Source organism: Peromyscus leucopus, chromosome 6, assembly GCF_004664715.2.
Source record: "Peromyscus leucopus breed LL Stock chromosome 6, UCI_PerLeu_2.1, whole genome shotgun sequence".
In the NCBI taxonomy this organism is placed as follows: Eukaryota; Metazoa; Chordata; class Mammalia; order Rodentia; family Cricetidae; genus Peromyscus; species Peromyscus leucopus.
Genome location: NC_051068.1, coordinates 13,193,340 through 13,215,901, shown reverse-complemented (window position 1 = coordinate 13,215,901; position 22,562 = coordinate 13,193,340). Strand labels below are relative to the sequence as shown.

General features: G+C 42.6%; 1 protein-coding gene across 10 annotated transcripts in view; it reads left to right on the top strand.

The window, feature by feature from the left end:
* Pex5l (peroxisomal biogenesis factor 5 like) overlaps positions 1-22,562 on the top strand; it is a 208,417-nt gene that overhangs the window by 39,309 nt on the left and 146,546 nt on the right. For 3 of the 10 annotated variants that reach the window (XM_028872672.2, XM_028872669.2, XM_028872667.2), the window contains exons 1-2: positions 17,161-18,757; positions 20,152-20,223. The exons of 2 other annotated variants lie outside the window; for them this stretch is intronic. In XM_028872672.2, coding sequence (XP_028728505.1) covers positions 18,665-18,757; positions 20,152-20,223 — 165 coding nt within the window. In that variant the 5' untranslated portion in view covers positions 17,161-18,664. Of the gene's footprint in view, positions 1-17,158; positions 18,758-20,151; positions 20,224-22,562 lie in introns of those variants that run through there. 5 more of the 10 variants (XM_028872671.2, XM_028872668.2, XM_028872670.2 and 2 more) reach the window with 4 other exon arrangements.

The window sequence follows — 22,562 nt, the reverse complement described above, 5'->3', positions numbered from 1 at the left end:
TCTCAAACCCACCATAAACTAACTGGATGGGAGTCTCTGCAAGTGTGTGTGTGGAGCATTTGTACACATTCAACCTATTCTTTAGGAAGCTACTTTTTCCATTTTCTCTGTTTCTTCAACTGTACTGTGACAAAGTTCACATGCTACTATAACAGGAACATGGATAAATACATGTAAAACATTTTGAGTATGCCTGGCCCCATGGATAATACTCAGAAACCTTTATTATCATGAGCTCATGGGGCTATTATGATAACAAAAATGAGTGTAAACAGTGAGTGTTAAACAGATCAACAGAGGTGCTTTGCAAACACTCACATGCTACCCAAACACAGTGTATCTGTGATGTTTTACATTCTAAGTAGAATATGAGTCTGAACAGTATGGAAGTTGGAAATTTACATAGGCTGGCATGGTCACTTTGCCAAGCACAGGACTATCTACTTAAGAACTGTTTTAAACTACCTGGCTTATATTTTTAAATACAAAGATCACCAGTAATTATTCTGAAATGACTATGGACATTCTCTTAACAGGAGAGGGATAGGAAATTTTGCAGGTTTCTTCATTGCATGCTAGGATCGGACAAAATCAATCCTAGCCTGATTCATATCTGGAACTTCTGAGTGTTTGACAATGAATATAGGAATTCAATAAATAACAAGAAGAAACCGAGCAATGAGGACAAGAATGGGGCTACTTGTAACCCAAAGGACAATACTGAGATGCATTCTAAAATACATGCATCATGAGTCTTAATAACTTTAAAATAAATTTAACCTTCCTCTGTGGTTTGATTGGCCCCTGTCTAATATTAGTATATGAATTAGAGGTTACAGAGGTAGATTGTTTTGGCCTAATTTGCTTGGTATCATTAATTCAACAGAGTTACTCAAGCTGGCATGGGGTGCTGGTCCTTATCAGTTAGATGGCTAATTTAAAATACTTCTTCCATGGGGCTTTGTTAAGAGTTTGCACTGCAAACTGGTTGGACAGACAAGTGGGAGCTATGGTCCTTGGTTCAGGCACAGTTCCCTTCGATGCCCTTGGCCAAAGATTTGAGCTCAGTAGTAGAGGGCTTGACTCAAATGTTCAGAGTCCTATGTTCAACCCACAAAAATGAGAGGGAGAGGGAGGGAGGGAAGGAGAGAGGGAGGGAGGGGGGGTAAATAAACTAAGAAAAGAAATTGCCATTGCCTCAAAAGGGGGGCTAGGGATGCAGCACAGTGAATAGAGTGTTTGCCTAGCATGCACCAAGCCTTGAGTTTGATCTCCAGCACAGTGTAAAACGAGGTGTGGTAGTGCACACCTGTAACACCAGCACTTGGGAAGTAGAGGCAAAAAGGATTCGGAGTCTAAGATTATCCTTAGCTACACATCCAAGCTCCCTTAGAACGGGAGTTTGGCGTTCACTTGGGATACAGCAGATAGTATCCGCTCCCCCCACACACACACACACACACAAACAAAAAAAAGGAAAGAAAGAAAGAAAAGGAGTTAAGGAAGGAGGGGTGGAGGGAGAGATTGATTGATTGTCATAGCCTCAAAATCCTCCCTACCATGAACTATGCTGCTTTCCTTATAGGTTTATACAAGGACCATTTTCTATGTCTAATTAATTCAGGAAACAATGCTAGAGAAAAGTGTATCCTCTGTCATCTGAAAATATATGCATGCATGTTCATGCACGAACATTGTCTTAAAAGTTTGTTTTGATAACAGCATTTTGCTGACTTTTTTTTTAGTTAAAAAAAATAAAAATTTCCAAACCAGGAGTTATATCCAATTTTCCTTCTGTCTAATCAAAACACTGGGCATTCTGTTCTTTCTGCAGACAGCTTATCTTTGGTTCCTCGATGGTGATTTTACCCCTGTATCTTGCTACCTGGTTTGTCTCCTTAAGCAGGTGATGGGGTGACAACATGCATTTAGTGACCACTGAGCACATTCCTTCTTGTGGCACACTGTACATCCAATGTCAACTTTTTCTCTTTGCTGTTTCTGAGTAGAATCTTAGGCTTAGCAACTGTTTAAAAAGTATAATTATCAGTAAACTCTAAATATACCAGATGCAGGAACAGTGTTTACAGCAACTAAAAGACTCACTCAATCATGCTGTCAATTAATGATATTGTATATATTGTGATTATTTTTTCTTTTTGAGATAAGGTCTTGCTGTGTAGCGCAGGATGGCTTCAAACTCATGGTCCTCTGGCTTCTTCCTCCCAAATGCAGGGATTAGAGTCATGAGCCTTCGCACTTGGCTTGTTGAATATTTTTTGTTTCATCTAGCCTTTTGCTTTAATTGACCCTGGTACCTTTTTTTAACCACTACAAAATTATTAGTTAATTGACTTTCTGAGAGGTAAAAAAAAAAAAAAAAAAAAAAAAAAAAAAAAAAAAAAAAAAAAAAGGAAAGAAATCACAGCACTTGCTGTGTTAAAACTCAGCTAGTCCAAACTCCTGAAAATAGGAACACTGCACTTAAAAGAGTCTAGATGAGAAAATCTGGACCAAACAAAGATAAAAACAAGGCTAGCGCCCAGACGGTGACGTAGACCAAAGTTCTCTTCTTGCTACGCTCCAAAGCTGCCGTCTGTAGCTTTATCTGTGTCCTTGATATTTTGAGCCATCCATGAAACACGCTGCTTTAAAAATCCGGTTAACATTAGAAGACTTAACAAAGAGGTGAACTTTAAACCAGGTGGCCAGGGAGCTCCCCGCAGTTACTTGACCATAGCATCTGAGTCTAGTTCAGGTGGCCCTTTTGTGAGGCTGAAGGTGGGGGGTTGGTGGAGCTAGAAATGCTTCCTGTTGTTTGGTTCAGACACCCAAGAAAGCAGAGCATCAAGGGAAATTCTGATGTGTCCATGGACGGCAGCTGAGCCATCCAGGGTCGTCTTAAAATAAAATGCTGCTGGGTTCCCTCGGGACAGCTTTCTGAGTTGACACAGCAAGGCTGCTTCTCGCCAGGTTCTATTTTTAAGTCCCAGTTCTAAAAAAATAGTCTTTTAACTTCAAGACTGAGTTTCTAAACCATCTTTCATGAGTCTTGCCATGTTGCCAGAAAGATCATTTGGTGGTTATATGCTGTGAATTCAACCTTAAGAAGAAGAAAAGGGAAAAGAAGGATAAAAGGAAATTTGGAAGACAAGGGTGAAAGGATGGAAGACAGGACGGAGAGGAAAGGGAGGGGAACGGCAGGTAATACAGGGGGTAATCAAACCCATCAAGACAAGAGCCGTTCTGGGCTGGGAAGATGGCTCAGTTAGTAAAGTGCTTGCCTTGAGCACACGAGGACCTGAGTTCAATCCTCAGGAGACTCTTGCAGGCTGAGAGAATCCTGAGGGTTTGCTGGTCAGCGGTCCAACCTACCTGGCGAGTTCCAGGCCAATATGAAACTTTGTCTTGAGAAAAGCGGATAGTGCCTGCAAAATGACACCCAAGATTTGTATGGGAGGGTGGTCCCCTTGGAATTGGGACAGGACACACCCAGACACCAAATGTTCAGGACAAAGGAGATTTATTACCCCAAAGGGATAAGGTGTTAGGGGCTGCAAAGGCAGTAGCAGCAGGAGAGGGTGTTTCTGCACGAGTGGGTTTTTAAGGAGAAAGGGGGGCAGTCTGTAAAAGGTGAGTTGGTAAATCCTGATTGATTGAACATATTAACCAAGTAATGAATTTTGATGTCAGACCTTGGTGTTTTGTCTCGGGAATGAGTCAGTGGCCAAATAAGGAAATGGACCTAGCTTTAGGTGTGTAACAACTTTTAGCAAGGGAGAAGAAATGGGGTAAAAGGGAAAAACCCTTCTACAATGTTTGCCGTGCTCTGGTCTGCTAGAACCCTTCAAAGTTGATCTCGATACTCTACATGTGGCGCATACACCTGCACACAAACCCACAAACATCCTCAAGCATGCACACATGTGTGTGCACATACACAAAGAAGACCTATTCTGAATATTTTACATGGATTTGCTTGCTCAGCAACTCAAGAAGACAGTGTGTTATTGTTCCCAAATGAAGAAACTTGGACCTGAAGGATAAATCATTCATGCAAAACCATGCAGCCAGTACCTGGCAGAGCTGGCTTTGAGCCAAGCGGCCTGATCCTAGATTTAGACCTTTTACCTGCTCCAGTGTCCCAAGTCAGGAATTTATTCTTAAAAGTACTAAAAGATGGTTGCCTTTTACATTTTTCCTTTCTTTTTTGTAAATTTCAACAGAATCAATTCTTCATTATTCAGTTCTTATTTTTTGCTGGATGAAATCATGTTGGAGGTGGCAGTGAGCTGAAATATATCCCATCCCATATTCAAAGTCAGGAAGCCTTGGAACTTGGTGTTCCCTCCTCTGCCATGAATAGGCCAAATGATCTTTGGTAGAAAACTAGAAAAATCTGCTAAATTTATAGAACTTTTTATTTCCTCATTTGAAAGCCAGGAAAAATATAAATAAACTAATAGTATCAAAATTAAATATGATAAAAGCATACAGTCTTCAGGCTAGCACATAGCAAACCATCCTTCCTAGGGGACATTTACTAGAATCAAAATGTTTAACAGTCATCCACATTTCATTATCTTTGCATAAAGTTGTATATAAATGTATGGAGAGCACTCTTGAATGTCCCACTGAGTGCTGCCTACTGTCTCCACTATCTGTGATGTGGTTTTAACTGTCCACTTGACACAATCTCAATTACCCAGGAACCAAGTCTCAGTGATGAATTCTAGATCAGGTTTGTCTGTGGGGGGTTATCTTGATTACATCATTTGAGGTGAGAAGACCCAGTCACTGTGAGTTGCATCATCCCTTAGGCAGGAGGTCCCATATCAAGCCAGCTGAGAGCTAGCAGCATTAGTTTATCACTCCCTGCTCTGACCATGCCACTTCAAGTTCCTGTGCCTTGACTTCCACAGTGATGGTCTAGAGTAACACAAAACAGAGAGGCAAATAAACCCTTCTCCATGAAGTTGCTGTTGTCAGGGAATTTCTTTTATTGTATCATTTCATTTCATTTTATGTATATAGTTTTGCATGGTGCCCTCAGAGTTCAAAAGCAAGCACTGAATCCTCTGAGCTGGAGTTATAGAAGGTTGCAAGCAGCCTTGTGGGTTTTAGGAATTAAACCTGGATCGTCTGGAAGAGCAACCAGTGCTCTTAACCACTGGGTCATGTTTCCAGCCCTTGTCGGGGTATTTTATCACAACAACAGGAAATGAAGCCAAGACACTGTCTGCTGAGATACCACTATGTTCACGTTGGGACCAGTGTGCAAAGAGAGCAGTCGTTACCATCATGGCTTCTGCTCAACCGCTGCTTCCCCTAGAACTGGACCTACCTTGATGGCTGCAGCCTACCCATCTTCTCCCTCCACCCCACCAGATAGTCCAGGAATAGTTGCTAAACACCCCATTGTTGAAGGGCTCTGGATGGGCCCCAGGAAGCCTGGATCCATACTTTCACAATGCAGGTTTTTTTTTTAACCTAGAGCTGATTCCTCTTCCTTCCACAACTGGGGACCCAAAGCTTGGTCCAGCAGCTTTAGTCCACTTAAGCGGCTTGGGTCTGTGGTGAGGCAGGAAGTGTGAGGAGAAACACTAATGAAGTCCAGCTGAGTCATCCCAGCATTACTGTAAAGGAATTGGGCAGAGGAACCAGAAGAGCTGACACTGGGAGAATTTGGAGCCTTGTTTGGTTCCCTGGGTTTTTTAAAGTGGCTCAAGTGAGGACGGTAACCATTAAATGTGGGGCTGTCCTCAGGCACTCACTCAAAGCTGCCGCATGCCAGTCAGCAAGCAGAAGAGTGGTGTGTTGACCTACCTGGTCACCTCTAAGAGTGGCTACAGGGTGGAGGTCAACAGTATATATAGAATGCCCTTTGGCTTGTAGCCTGGAAAACTTGCATTTCTGCCACGCCCCACCCTGTGCTTCCTCTGAAGCATCTCAGGATGCCATTCATCTATTTCTGTCTTATTGACAGCATATTTGACCTAGGAGTTTGGGGAGACCAAAGCTGCCTGCCTGGTCAGTGCACAGGCTACACTGGTGTGCTAAGAAGGAAAGTTAATAACGTAACTACTCTACTATGGCCTGCCATACCTTGTTTCCCACACCACTTATAAGACAAAGAAAGAGACTTAGGAGATCTGGAACTATGTTCAACTCTAAAAGGAATCTCAGAACCCAGCCAGCCCTGGCTGCCACTGTCTACATTGTTGATAAACAGAGGCTCATTTTCTTCAACCCAAAGACAACAAAGCAGTCAGGAATAGAAAATCAACAGACCTGAAATTGATTCCGTGTTCTAGCACTTTCCAGATGGACAAATTACTTTCTTCTCTTGGAATACATTTCCTCAGCTAGAAACAAAGAGACCACTATCTCCCTTCATGAAATTGCCTATGAGCACCATAGACCCTAGACCAAATACAGTGTTTATGAACTCTACAGCATTATAATTCAAACACATGCTAAATAGCACAGAGCTGTTTACTAAAAAATTAATTGGATAATTTATTTACAGGGCCTATTATGAAACTTTCCAACAGAATCCAAATGAGATAAATCGATTTTGTTTAGCATTATTAGAAAGAGGGAGATGAAATAAAATGTGTTGACTCTTAGATGCACATTTACATAGGACTGAGTAAAGCCATCAAAGGTCTCTTACGGTCATCGCACATGGGCATACCTTACCAGTTACCAGTTCCTATTTCAATTCTCTTCTCCCTTAAATTAATTACTAGGCTGTGGACTAAATACTTGTGATTTGCCTTCCAGGCCAGCAAATGAAAATTTCAGAGCTTCTAGTAAAAGAAAGAAAGGGGGAGGGGAGGAGGGGGGAGGGAGGGAGGGAGGGAGGGAGGGAGGAGGGAGGGAGGGAGGGAGGGAGGGAGGGAGAGAGAGAGGGAGGGGAGGAAGAAAAACTAGCTTTTGCAAGGTGGTTTTTCTGCCACCTCAGAGAAAGGCTGCTCTCTCCCTGTTGTATTGGTAGCTTCAAACATTTATCTTGGTGCCCTATAGACTCAAAACTAACTGCAGACCCCGAAAATGGCTTGTTTGAGGAAAAAACTTAGAGAAGGATTTAACTATTTATTAAAACTCACTGAAAAAGATCGATTACAATAATACATTTATTGTTTTGAGGAAGAAAAAAAAAAAAAAAGAAGTTCCAACAAGAGGCACAGCCTTGGTTTACGCTGTTGTAAATTCCTTTAACAAGGAGTTTAAGTGGGGGGATGGAGTCTCCTATCTGCTTCTTCATCTAAACTCTTGCTGTATGTCTTTCTCCTTTGAATAAGAAAAATCATCCTTACCCAGTGCACACAGAGAGAGGCATGTGCTCCCGTGTCTTTCACAGTAACTGTAGATGTTCTTGGCTGCCACAGAAAAATATGACAAACACTTTTTGTCTTCTAAATCTTTAGTAGGACAGTGCCACCTGAAGCTGTGTCAGCAAACTCCATGTCCTTCTTAGATGAAAACTCTTTTGTTGCCCTGCACTGGGAATGGCTCTGAACTCACTTGTTATTTTGGAGACATGCAGGGTGTCGGTCATTTGGGAGTACTAGTTCATTGGCTCTCGTCATCTGTGCTGTTCTACTTCACCATTTAACATCCAGACACACTTCATTAAGATTGCCACTGGAAAGCTCCTTAGCTGTTGAACGCTGGTAATATAAAAAAAAAAAAATGAAAAATACACATTTTCCTCAAAATCTGGATTTTATTGAAATCTTGAATTTTGACTTTGAAATCGGTGGGTCTTTTCACCTATTTTCAGGGGGGAAATGCCAGATTCCTAAGTCAAAATGGGTAGCTCAGACACACTTGCACACTCTGCTCTAAGGTCTTCGGTTTGTGTCTAGGAGTCAGCAGATCAACCAGCCCCTTTACAGGCCAGTGCGAAGGCCAGCACAGTGAAAAACAAGTGACCTTAGGGCTGCTTATGAAAACACACCCCACTCCACAGACCTCCTGAAAGGCTCTCAGGGACCACAGGGTTTGCAGATAGTCTTTGGCTGCATTACTGCCTCCAGGGTTAACTGGACTCTTAATCCTGATGATTGGGTTCTTAAACCTTCTAAACAGGAAGCCACTAATGTCTGGTGAACTTAGACAGGCATACCAGGGATGGGTGAGGAGTAACATGGAGAGGTGTTCGCAGCCTATTGCTGAGTCAAAAGAATGACTAGTGTTTGTGTTGTTACTTCTCTGTTGCTGTGATAAAACCCCATGGCCAAGGCAATTTATAGAAGACAAAGTTGACTTTTTTGACTTATGATTCCAGAGGGTTACAGTCCATAATGGCAGGAACAGCCTGGCAGCAGGCAGCAGGAATCAAAACTGGAACACCTAAATAAACCTCCCCAAACAGTGCCATTGACTGGGTACCAAGTGTTCAGATACCCAAGACAATGGGAAACATTTCCCATACAACCCACCACAGTTTTTGTACTATAATATCATTAATGTATAGAATTCATAGGTATGCACATATTAGTATCTTCACATGGGGGAGAGAGAGACAGAGATATATAGACACACACACACACACACAGAGAGAGAGAGAGAGAGAGAGAGAGAGAGAGAGAGAGAGAGAGAGAGAGAGAGAGGGAGAGAGAGAGAGAATGCACTAGGGTCTACCTCAGGTTGGGCAGCGACTTACGATCCTCCTCCTCCAGCCCCCAGTTGCTAGGGTTGCGGGTGGGCTCCACTATACCTGGTTTGCACTGTAGGTGCTCAGTAAATACTTTCAGTAAACTGTTTTATAACAAAGGACAGTATTACCCTATCACACTAACTTTTCTTAATGTTTCTTGATTCCCAATATATATAATATGTATTATTATATGTGGTACTAAATACATATAGTATTGTATCTGTGTATAGATATCATAATTCGAAAGCATTTCTATCCAACTTTTCTGTAATAGTATTAAGAAACAAGAAGCATGGCTGGTGAGTTGGCTCAGCAGTAAAGACACTTGCCTTGCAAGCCTGGTGACCCTGGAATCCACAGTGTAAGGGGAGAACTGATTCTCAAAAGTTGTCTTCTGATCCAAACACACATACCTTGGTACAGACCTGCACACACACACACACACACACACACACACACACACACACACACAAATAGTAAATAAATTTAATGTAAAAAAAAAGAAACAAGAAACTAAGAAAAGTTAGAGTGATGGGGTAATATTGCCTTTTGTTGTAAAGCAATTTGTTTATTGAAAGCATTTACTGAGCACCTACAGTGCAAACCAGGCATTGTGGCACCCACCTGCAGCCCTAGCATTTGAGAGGCTGAGGGAGAAGGATCACAAGTCGCTGCCCAACCTGAGGTACAGAGATAAGACCCTAGCTCAAAACAAAACAAAAACAAACTAAAAACTCAAGGAAATATGCGGATCCCCCTACAGTGGTAGAGGCTTATAATGTACTTTATTCTTATTTCCAATCAGGAATTACTTTGTTGTGCTTAAACATTTTTCCATCAGGCTATGGTGCAACCATGGTGATTCCTATTAAATCTTTACTCAGTTTGCCCCGAAGGCCCCACATTCACTACCCAGGACCATTATACAAGATAGCAGGGGTTTCAGCCTCTGTGGAAACCAGGATCTGCCTCCATCCAAAACGGCATCCACAGGGATCATGTGTCAGTCATTCCGTCTCTTAGTACTAAATCAGTATGTCGCTCACTCTGGGAAACTAATTGGAGATTGTGACTGCTTCCAGGTAACATTCACAGTGCTCTCAGGTGAGTACCAACCCCTACTTAGTATTTATTCATGCATGGAATATATTTGCATCTGATCCAAATATATCCCACTCCTTCCCCTCCAGCTCCTCCTCTCTTCTGCCCCACATACATTTCCCTTCCAACTTCATGTGCTCTCCCGTGCCCACCACCAAATACCAAGCACATTTAGTGTTGTCTATATGTGCCCAGCTGTAGGACTATCTACGAGTGCATGTGGCTACCCTGTCAGGGCCCACATCCCCGGAGAAAATTGCCTCTCCCTCCCACAGCTGCTAGCAATTGCTAATAGCTCCTCAGATAGAGGCGGGACTTGGTGAGCCTCTCCCCGGTCCATGCTGGCTTGACCTTGTGCAGGTCTTGATGCAGTCACAGCTACCGTGGGTTCTTGTGTGCAGCTGGGTTGCCAGGTCCAGCAAACACTGTTTCATACAGGCCTCCACGTCCACTAGCTCCTATACTCTCCCCACCCATCTTCCACAGCTTGGCGGCAGCCTCCCTAATGGAAACAGCTAAGATTTGGAATTAGATTCCTAAAGCATACCCAAAAGAGAACGATGCTGGGGGAATCATAGAGGCATCAGAAATGGCTAGTCCTCAGTGTGAGTCTTCATAGAGACATCCCTTCTGAAGATCAGAGAAGGAGCACATAGAGCTGAATATTCTTCCATGTGTTGATGCAACATGGAATTATGTTCAATTATTTGTACCAAAAGTTTCCTCCACCCAACCAAAGCCATGAAAGAGGCTGAATGACACAGTCAGGAGGCCCCCAACCAATGAATGCCATGCCGGAAGATAAATGGTGTGGTCAAACAGGATCACACTCAAGTTTTCTCCCACTAAGCAGTTTCCGCCTCTGGCAGGTGAAGTGCAGGTGGAACGCGATGCAGTGTTGTGAACAGCTGGTTCTCACTGTTTTAAAGCTGAGTTCCGGAGTGAGGCCTCCGTTCCTTTGAAACACATTTGCAAGTACACTGAAATACGCTGCCATTCAGTATTCCTCCCCACCCACCCTAGCAGGCCGTTACTCCTACCCCTACCCCAACCCCAGAAGTTCAGTATTTCTACCCACTGCCAGCAGCAGCTCAGTTCTGGATTTACACAAAGAATTCTTGTTGATGCTCCCCCAAGCCGCCCCACAATAAATCCTTTCATATGCTCCACAGCACAGTTTCACATTGTGTTTCTGAAAACAGGCTCTGTTCCATCAGCTAGAAACAACATGAAAAGTTGACCCGTTGCTCAGGGCTTCACAGAGTGCAAATGTGTTAATCACTACTTGCAAACATTCCTATTTGTCAAAGCTCGTTCTCTCTCTCTCTCTCTCTCTCTCTCTCTCTCTCTCTCTCTCTCTCTCTCTCTCTCTCGTTCTTTGTTCCATTAATTTTTTTCCTGAAATAATTATATATTACTGTATCAAGTGAATTTCTAGGCTTATTATCCTCAGCCCATTTACTGAAAGTTTGAACCTGACTAAAGGAAATGGAGACATTACATGCCTTGTAAACTCAATTGTGAAAAAGGTGATGGATTAATCACGTGTGTGGTCAACTGCCTCTGACAACCCACATCTTCCCAGTTTGCTAGCAGTCACATGCTGACCCTTCAGTGGCTCCCAGCTTCTCTCATTGCCTCAGCCTCCTTTTCTCCAGTCCATTCCCCACCCTTAGCAAGAATAGACTGCACATGGCACCAATCTGATGATGTTGCTCTCAGCTTGACCAAAGCTAACATTCCTAGTTACAAAAGTGTCTACACGAAACAACCTCAGGGCCTTTCTAACGTGGCTTTGCCTGAGCAAACTCATCCGATGCCTGACTGGCAGTGTGATGTGTTCTGTCCTGCAGCCTCTCACGGTGACCTTTGTTACTCAAGTACACAGCCCCTAAACATCAAATCCCCTCCTCCCAGAGCCACAGATTCACAGAATACTTGGAGTTGTTTTCCAGTCATCTGCTTAAGTTATTCCGACTTGGTCTTTCAGTAGAGGCTGCCATCCAGTCACTCATTAGCTGTTGCTAATATTTTATACCTTCATAATAACATACGTGATTTGGGTTTTGCTAAATGTCCTCTAGGCTTTGCTGCTTTTATTTCTTAACTGATTTTTCACATGCTCACTGGGTAAACAAACCATCTGTGGCCCCAGGTCTTTTTGATTTTGCATATCTTGTGGCTCAGAAGAGCTCATCAATAGCTAGTTGCCCAGAAATACTCATTCATAAAGAGAAATAGGAAGTCTAGGCAAGCCCGCCCTTTAGGAATGACCATGACTTGTGTGTAACGAGGTCATTGTGAGCTTCTAAGCATTGTAGAAGAGGTGTAAAGAAAAGAAATCCCCTGCAACCTGGTGAAAGTGGCGGCAGAAGAGAACTGTAGCACTGAGAGGGCATGCCTGGATGGCCAAGGACTCGGAGGGAGGGCCAGGCTGACCTCCAGGAAAGAGTTCCAGTCAAGAACAGAAAAGAGGGGGCTGGAGGGGGCTGGAGGGGGCTCAGTGGTTAAGAGCACTGACTGTTCTTCCAGAGGGCCTAGGTTCAGTTCCCAGTACCCATATGACAGCTCACAACTGTCTGTAACTCCAGTTCCAGGGGACCTCACACAGACATACAGGCAGGCCAAACATGAATGCACATTAAATAAAAATAAATTTAAAAAAAAAGAACAGAAAATAATTATTCTGAACTGTCACAGATAAGTACCAAGTATATAAAAATTAAAGAAAAATATGAATTCTTTAAGTTCATTTGGGTTATATTAGAAACACTGATTGCAAGTCCATCCGTCACACAGTTTCCACACAAAGGTGCATGACAAGCTTGAAGATGGCCCTTGTCAGAAATAAAATTTTATCACGCTTTTATCAAGTTTGCATCAACATGTCAAAAATTGGGCTGGATTTGTGAATAAAAAAATATGTGGCTTGGACAGAGAATATTTTTTCTTTTCATTAAAGCAAAAATACTGCAGTTCTGTGCCACAAAGTGTTAAGTGCATAATGCACAGATCAGTTGTTATAAAAGACAGCAGCAGCAGGTGCGGGAGGCCAGGTGCTCCGGGAGAAAAGAAAGGACCGGATGGAGAGGCCCAGGGTCAGCGCACCTGTGTTTGAGGATGTGTCACGTGGCTTCATGCCCACCATGCAGAGTTGGTACATATGAGAATAAATGTTGTCATGGGACTGTTGGTGCAGGACATTATCACTGTGTCTTAATTGTAGCTGCAGTGGCTTTTATTCTCAGATTTCAAAGAAGCAACAGGGAGAGCTTTCTCTTTTCTTAATTGTGAGGGCTGTGGGGTCAAGCAGGGAGGGAAGAGGTATAAGATAGTAAGATTCAGTTACCGTTCGGGATCCGAAATGCTACTCTCCTACTCCTTACCGTCTCACACGAAGAACCAGGGATGTTAGGTGGGAGATGTGAAAATGGAGAACTTTGCTACTTCTTACCTTGGAAATAGCATCAAAGATGATATCATACCAGATGCACAGATGGTAATATATAATTTTTCAATCATTTGTGCCTTTAGGAGGTCAAATGTTTTCATTTGTATCCATTGTATTTATAGCTTCTAAGGAGCATGACTTTTGTGGAGAAGAGAACCTTCTAGGTGAAAGAAAAGTGGACCTAGAATTTTCTGTGAACTGCACATCAGTTTTGCTTGCTGTTTCTCTGAGTGTGTTTTTGTTTGCTTTGTTGGGTGACGGAGAGTTAAGAAATGGTTTCTTTATTGTCTTTAAAGCCATATAACACACGACTGACTCTTACAGAATTGAAATTTCAAATTTAAGTTTTGTTTGCTGTCTACTTGACCTCAGTGTGACACCCAAAGTGGTGTTCCTTAACCCCAGTGTGGTCTCTCTAGGAAGCCATGAGCGGTTCCAGCTCTGTCCGGGGGTATGATCCTGGGGTAAGTGCTGCCATGTATTCCAGAGCACAGGGAAGCCATTTGCTGGTTGTCGTCTGTGGGGAGACTGAGATCAAAGGATATAGAATGAGGTCGGTAATTAGCATCCGCTGACACTGCCTATCACAACATACATTTGTCTCCAAGAGTAGAGTTGTTTGATCACTTGCTCTTGCCTGAGAACTATAAAAATCCTGGGCCTTTGATCAGAAATCCTCCTCGCTAATCCTAGGAATGGGACCTGTCTCCAGCACTCAGTGTTAGGCATACAGCAAGCCATCTGATTTTCAAATCAAGCAATGACTTGCTAGAGAGAAGAAAACCCTGAGTGTTTAGTGCACCCACTTTGGAACTTTAACAGAACAATGGCTTTGCATTGCGGGATTTAAAAAATAATCCTTGAAAGAATATGTAGAAATGTGGTAGCGTGTATTATTTTTCAAAATAAGCACTGCAGACATTGGAGCTGACACAGGAGGAAGCAAAAAACAGGAAAGGCTGGGAGTAGAATCTAGACCATTTATTGTCATACTGTCCGAGAGCCACTTTAAAGCTAGAAAAGCCAGGGCTCACAGTGGCACTTGTCTTTATTCCCGGCACCCTGGACAAGGAGGCAGGCAGATTCCCATGACTTTGAGGCCATCCTGTTCTATATATCGAGTTCTGGGCTAACAAGGGCTATACAGAGAGACCATGAAAAAGAAAAAAAAAAGTCAAGAAAAGCCAGCATAAAGAGCAGTCTGCCAGGCTAAAGTAAAAACCACTGGGCTTCATGGCCATGTCCTCACCCAGTTACTGATGCTGTTTCCCCTGTTAGAGTTTGCCTTAAAGTAGGAAAGACTACGAAATATTTGAGCTTCTGCATGATTTCAAATGCAGTTTAAAGTGTCACAGCGTATTTGAGGTCTTTGTATTCTCTTCTTACTTGGTAATATGCCTTCTTCAGAAGTGAGTCTGTGGGCCATGTGTCCTGTTTGTTCAAGTCTGATCCAAAAGTAAAATAAAACAGTGAGTCCTGTGGCCACTCTGTTTTACCACAGCATGAGTTCGCAAGCACACATACACACGTAGACACACATGTACACACGTACACACACACACATACACACTTTAGTCTAACATTTAACCTTCTACTATAAACCTCTGTAACAATGACATTTTCCCTACCTGAATTTGAATGAAATAAAACCAGAGGTTTGACAACTATACATTTCATGTCTATTTAAGAAGCCGACTCAGGACTTCAACCTAGGAAGAGTTGATAGGTATCAGCCTTTGCATTTGGTAGAGACTGTCCTTCCTGTTTCCTGTTTTTTCTTTTCATCACTTCTTTGGCTGTTTCAGCAATGTCCTCTGTGGCTATGCTGACACCGTGGACCTTAAAAAAGAAAAAGACACAGGACCGAAATACTGTCAGATCGTGGAAGGCAGGCTAAACACAATGAACAATAGCAAATTCATGCCACCATCCTGCACCACTCACCACAAGAGCCATTGCGATGGCTGTGCCCTGACGCTATCTGCTTAAGGGGAGAAATCAGAGCCCTCCCAGTGACAACTCAGAGAAAGGCAGAGCCCGTGCAGGCTCCTTTCCGTGATGTCTGCAGCCTTCCCTACAGCAGACACTAGGCTCTCTTAAGCAGTCACATTTTCTTTCCTTTTTTGAATTATAAAATTCTTTTTTCATTTCAGAAAAAATGCTCTAAAGTTTAAAGAAGAAGGCATGGGTCATTACTAATTCTTTCTCTCAGAGAAAAATAACTTTTAGCATTTTGTATGGAATCTTCCAGATGTTTTTTCTCAAAGACTTCACACATGATTGTCAAAGAGAAGTCACTTTGTACGAGAGGTCTTTGCCCCTGTTTTCTGCCCCACCCCCACCTTACCCCCCATTTCTCTCTGCCATCTGTGTTTTCAACTTTCCAGCATTTTTGCTTATTTTTCTTGAGTTGTAAATGTGCTCTGGACTTTTATATAAAGGCAGGTTGGGGGCACTTGACTCTTCTCGTAATCTTTCTTCACATCTTTGTCTTTGAAGTGGCCTCCTCGCTCCCCCTTTTACATCTCAGCTTTCCTGAGGGATGATGAATCCTCTCAGCGGCTTCAGCCCATGACCCAGGTACCCATCACTGCATCTGCCATCCATCTTTGCTTCTCTCCCTACTCATTGGTGACTTCTGACACCTCACTCAAGGAAAGATTCCAGTTCCCACTCTCACCTCCTTAGCACTGGGCACTCTCCCCTTAGTCTCCGTCTCACCCTATAATGTGCCCTCTTCCTTTGCTTATTGTTAAAGGAGAGCTGTCCTCTAGGCTTCTGAACACGTCTTCATTTCTTCTGTCTCATGAGCTCACCAACCCTGCCATTTTCTTATCCATCCACCTAGACGTATAGCCCTACCTCTCTTCTTAGGTACGGATGCACATGACCAAATGGTTGAGTAGATGTTCCTACTTGGCAGAACGTTCCAAAGACACCACAAGCCCACCAGAGACCTTGTGTGTGCACTGTCTTCCTTACCCTTTCTGTTTGATAGTCAGTTCGATAATCACCCTGACTGTGGTGGATGTAGAAGGGCAAAGAGAGAGTGTGGACCGTTCCTTCTAGCTTAACAGTGAAGAGATGGGAGAAACGGGGATGTGAGGAAATCACCTTCTAAGTGAGGGAAAACCTAAGTAGTTTTGTTGGCAGTGGGAAGAATGGTGGCAGAGAAGAGATTAAAGACAGAGGACACAGGGGGACACAGGAATCGACCCCAGACAGCTCTGAGGCTGAGAGCTAAAATGGCAATGGGAAACTCTTAGCTTCCTGACACTGGATTGCTAATTCTGCGTGTGACTTTTGCTTAAGTAAGTATATGCCTATTGTATATCATGAAGCAGTAACTAAATAATGATAAACCATTTTTGAAGTACTTATGTGAAATATTCAACCTTCACCTTCATATTGACATCTATAGTTGGGCAAAAACTACAGTTGGGGGCAATTGATCTGTTAGATAGACCATGCATACTTTTTCCTTTTCAAAACTTCCTATGAAAGTCCCATTCCTCGTGAGTATGAAGAATACTTTTAATTCAGTCCACAAACAGCTAATATCTTTCAATTGAAACTCCCTTTTAATTTTTTTTTAGTAGCATTGGGGGTTGAACCCACAGCCTCATGTATTCTCAGTAAGTGTTCTACCACCAAGCTACATCCCCAGCTCAAAGACTTATTATTATTATTGTTATATTTCATATTCTGACACAAGTAAGTGCCTTCGTTTGTAAACTCACTATGGCATCAACTTCTATTGATATTGTTATAGTTTTGCCCAGTCTTTTTCCTGTGGAATAATTTCCACAGTAGCATTGTGATACAAGTTCCCAAGTGTCATGATTTAATTCAAGTGAAGACATCCATTTTTCAATTCTACTTCTGTGGAAGAAAGGGTGGAGGGACAGAGAAGCAGGGCATCGGGGTGAGGAGAGGGTGGGAGTGTGGGTAGGGCAGAGTTCAGTTGCCAGGTAAGAGGTTCTTAAGGAAACCACAGATGTGATCTGGCTGGATAGCATTCCGAAGGGTGCCAGGACGAACAAAGAACCGGCAATCTTGTTTCATGCTAGTGAGATAGAATTCAAAATGATGTCACTCGGGATGGTGGGGGAAGATAAGAGACACTGTGTTTGGAGTTTCAGTCATGACAGCCAGCCTGGGCTCAAAGCTTTTCATAGGCAGGGAGACACTGTCAGCAAACCGGGAGGCTCATTTCGCCTCTTTTCTCCACCTTGAGTTCTTTCCCCCTTAGCTCCCTGGCACTAACGCTTCTTCCTCAGATGCACTTAGTTAAGAGTGCACGAAAGTGACGGCAGGCAAGCACCCCCTGAGAAGGCTGGGCGGTGAGGGGCCTCATTTCTCTGCCTCAGTTGAAACCCTCAGCTTCTGCGTCTTGCCAGAGCTGTGGGTGGAGCGCAGGACGCGATTACCCTGTGGCTTCTCCTCCCACATAAGCCCCGCCCCTTCACACTTGGACAGTGGACAGATTAGCTTTCTTCCTCCTCCTGATTCACTCCTCTGGCTGATGTGCAAGATCTTGCAGAAGCCAGGGACTTGCGTTCTGGGCTTGGCAAAAGTGCTTAGGAAGAAGCCAGGGCTTCCCGGCTGGGAGGAGGGAGGAGAGCTGAAGACCCCGCCTTTGGCTCAGCTAAGCAAAGTGGGCAGCTCAGTGCTTGAAAGAGGATTGTGCTCGCACTAGATATCAGTAAGTGAGTGACTGTATGAGTGCCCCTGGGTCATGGGGTAGACTTGAAAATGATGCTTGATTCTAGGAGAAAGCTGCAAGGCTGCTGTCTGTGCGCTTTCTGTGTCCCGTAGAGACTAGAGGCTTAGGCACAAGAATCAGAACTCCAAATGCCTCCTCCCAATCCTGGAAAATGGCAACTTCTACTGAGAGTAGTTGTGGACATACTCTCCTTTCCTGACCCCTCTTCCCAAGAAAATGTGCTACTAAATCAGACAGAGTTGGGATTACGTGGGGAAAGTGAAATGTAATATTAATATATATTGCAATTTGTGATTATGTTCTCTGTGTGCTGGCATTGTTATATCTATTAGCAGAAATTGTCAGCAAAGTCAGAGGCAGGGGCTTAAATGGGGAAATTGAGAGTTTCTATGACCAAGAGACTGAGTAGTTCATACGTAAGGGATTAAATACAAAATTTATGTAATAAATAATAGATGGGTTTTTAAAAATCATTAAAGAGGAATAGCAGCCAGGAAGCATAAAAGTGCATGATAAAAATTAAGAAAAGAAAATTTCACATCCATGGCTTTTTGAAGTAGCCAAAAATTTCAGGATGTTTACAAAGTCGTGACAGTGATGCAGGAATACTTCAATTATTGTTGTACATTATTAATAATGTTGCCGGGCAAGATCTGTGGTTCTCTGGTCAGCAAGTTCTGGCAATGAAGCCACTGCCGCTGGTGCAAAGAATTCTGGGATGTCTGACAGTGAAATGGATGGAAGGACTCACATTCCATCTCTACTTAATGCCCTTTTGTCCAGAAATCGGGTCATGCAGATGAGCTACTTGGTACGTATACAGATCAATACTGGGAAAGGAATTTCTGAGGCTGTGTGGCAGAGGGACTGTAGATAATGTCTCAGAGCTAATGCTGGGCTGAGAGGACCCAGAAGCCAAGAGACAGGAAGCCAGCTTGGCTCAAACCAAACTTGTTCATTTTGTTTCCCATCCATCTTGAAATGGAATCTCAGATGAAGACAAGAATGATATCTGAGAGGAACACTGTGACCACTTGTTCTGCCCTAATTGTTGAAGTTTATTAATGTGTGGATGAAGTGGGGGGGCGGTATTTATGCATCCCAATACTTGAAATATCTGATCTCTGTATTACAGTAAATAACACAAAATAAGAGATATATTTATGGGGTGGGAGAAATGTGAGAATTCATATTTTGAAATGTTGTAAGGAGGAGAAAAAGACCATGTTCTGCAGTAAAGAAGTCTTGTGTCATGGCACTGATGTGCAGGACCAGTGCTAATATGACACCATAGACCAAAGTTTTAGAAATCTAATTCTCTTTGTTCTCATTTGTGAGGATAGCATCCAAAGCAAAGTGGTTTTTGTTTGGCTGCTTTTTGTTTTGTTTTCAACTTTGGACAACAGAAAAGTTCGTAATGGCCTTTACCTACATTTGCCATTGGTGTGAAGAAGTCTCATTATACTTCTGACATTCCCACTGGGGAGAAAAAAAGCTAAATATGTTACCATTTTTCTGCAACACAACTGTGAGATGATTGTTATGGTCAGACTGCTTTTCCAGCCTTAGAACTTGTATTTGTAAATTTTGCTGTAGTAAGGATGGGTAGAGAGTGGTCATTAGGACCAGTCACAACAATAAATAATGAAGTGGCCCTAAATCACACTTAGAGATATATGCCTGTACTCTTCCAACTTTGTAAACTACCTAATTTTGAAACTAATATTATCTGTTAAAATTACTATTTATTTTCAATGTTAGTATTCATGTGATTTACTGAAATATTAAAAACCTGAGAGTTTGTTGTCTGGGTTATATAACACTTCTCTTCTTAAAATATATAAGGCATTAAAATATAATGCAATAGTTGACATTTTAAGAATAGTATAATTCTAAATGAAGTTTCTGTTTTTGAGAAAAATGTACTAAGAGTCTTCAAAGGGCTGCTTGTTTATCTGAGAGTGTGAGAGAGTCTCTGTGAAACTATAGAACGAAACAGGGTATTGAGAAAGGACTGAAGGCATCCTTTGGATGCAAGAGAATAAGCAGAGTCAACGCACAGGTTAAGATGGAGGTTTGCTGTACACGAGAGACTAATGTCAAGAAAGAGCTAAATAAAGAGTTTGTCTTTAAGAATTATTAAGTAGGAATTAAGATTTTCAATGAAAAGAAACTAAATTATATTTAAAATTGTTCTTTCACAAGAAAAGTAAAGAACAAGGCTATGGAAAGCTAAGCAGTGATGAAGACCTGGAAATAATTGTTGAGCAGAAGCAGGTAAGTGAACACTCCATATGTTTCCAGTTGCCTGTATACTTTGACCTGGTAGCCCTTTGGGTTCAGAGCCCTTCCCGACAGCTGTTTTAGCCTGTCTAAATAGAGCTGTTATTAGTATAGATGTGAGGAGCATCAAAATGCCCCTCATCTCTGCCCCACCGATTTCTGCGTGATGCCAGTATATGTGTGCTGTATGTGAAAATAAATAATAAAGCACAAAGCAAGGCTGAAAGGAGAGAACTCTGGGACTTAATACAGTGAGTCAAAATAACATAATTTGATTGAGAAAAGAAAAAGCTTTAAGTAAGAGCTATGAAGCATATTTTCTTGAAAATGAGAAACACTATCATTGGTGTGTCCTGTAAAACAAAATATGACGGGGTTAATAAAAGGTGTGAAATTTTGAGATGTTTAAACTTAAATTTTGCCCAATTTAGTTTCTGTTTATCTGCAGCAAGTGTCGAGGTGATTTGACACGGAAAGAGATTGCTGTATAGTCAGTAATGCTGCCCATAAATGGATAGAAATGCAGCCTCTAGGTTGGATGTTCTGTTGGCCCATAAGGTGCAATGAAAAGGGCTTAACAGAGCATAAACATGACACAGCAGGGAGGGGACAGGATCGGCCAGAGCCTGACTTGGCATTAGCCCCTAACGTCTTTGTCAGTTATCAAGAAGACAAGCTAACTGCCAGTCTACTTAACTAACATACATGTGGCATTGTCTCTGAGGGCAGTGTCAGCAGAGTGGTAATTAAAAAGTCTGAGCTAATGAGGACATTAGGAAGTAGCCACTGACTTACAGAACGCCTGCTGAATCTGAACAACTTTCTCATCCTGTAGCTGGCTCTGCAGGGTGACTGCACTGAGGGAGACATTACATGTGTGTGTTTGACAAAATGGGGAATGGCCACCAAGAGGTAGCAATGAGAAGTCGCTGACTTAGGTCATGCTTGGGGTAACTGAAAGGATCTTCCGGAAGATCCTGGCTGGGCAAAGCGTTGCCATGAAAGTTCATGGTGTGTGGGCACAGCAGGGCTTCCCTTACCATCCCTGTACTTCCTGCCTGCAGACACTCTGCTGCCCCTGAGAACAGCAGTGAAGGGGTGTGAGGGTCTGGCCTCACTCTGTTACTCACTGCCAGTTTGTCAATTTAACTAATAAGGTATGTGGAGCCTCAGTTTGCATCTCTGCTATTTTAATTATGCTAGATTAATTACTTGGGACACGCACTCTAGACCTCCTGTGGACTGTGATTCAGATTAAGATTTGGACCTACCTGATGAGTGAGCATACCACGAGAAACACACACACACACACACACACACACACACACACACACACACACACCTCTACCAAACTGAAGTTAGTTTTTATTTCTTGTTTAATCATATAGAAATGAATTCTTACTTTTCTACTTCGTTGTTATCTTCCTCCTCAAAGCTTTTAGTTTCTTCCTTATAAGCTTTGTGTTTTAACTAACCATTGTCATTCAGAAACTCCAGAATTATTGTTTCTGTATTTCTGATGAGGAGTCCAAGGAAGTTAGTCTTCATTGTCCCTTGCTGACTTCCCACAAATTTATATTGTTGGGACCAAATAGTTCCAGTGAAGTCACACAAGCTGGCACGACTCGGAGTGGCCCAGTGCTGCTGAGTCATTCCTTCCGTTAAAACTAGTTTCGAAACGTGACAGATTCGAATGCCTCCGCTGAAGAGCTGGCTCTGCCCTCCTGCTAGAGGTTTGGGGTTCTTGAGTTTTGAGCAAATCCTGGGTTGAAGAAATGACAATGGTCACACCCCCAACTAAAATATCAAGGAAAATACAGTATTTGTTTTTTATAAAACTCTGAGAAAGTTATTCCTCAGATCAAGAGACAAATGAGCAAGCATGTCTGTGGGCGCATGCATGTGTCAAGTGCATGTTTACTGCAGGGACACAGTTGTTCATTCCATACATATAATGAAAACATACACATATGTATAATAAAATTTAAGCTTGGTGTCCCCATATACTATTTTTCCAATAATCTCTATGTGCAATCTGTGTCTTCAAAAAGCATGGAGGAAATTTGCTTGTCAGTCTTCATATACCTTGATGTAGCTTTTCCAGTGAGTGATGCCACAGAAAACCTAAGGCAGATACATAAAATAATTGAAGTTCTGTGATGGGCTGAAGTCAATGATCTCATTAAATCCGTCACTCACTAGCTGCTGTCACTCCACAAGTGCTGTGCAAGCTGTATGCCAGTCCGTCCGTCAGGTGACTCACAAGTCCAGTGCTTCCACAGAGAAACTGGTCTTGCTTATGTAAGCACATTAATAGCAGAAGCAGCATGCAG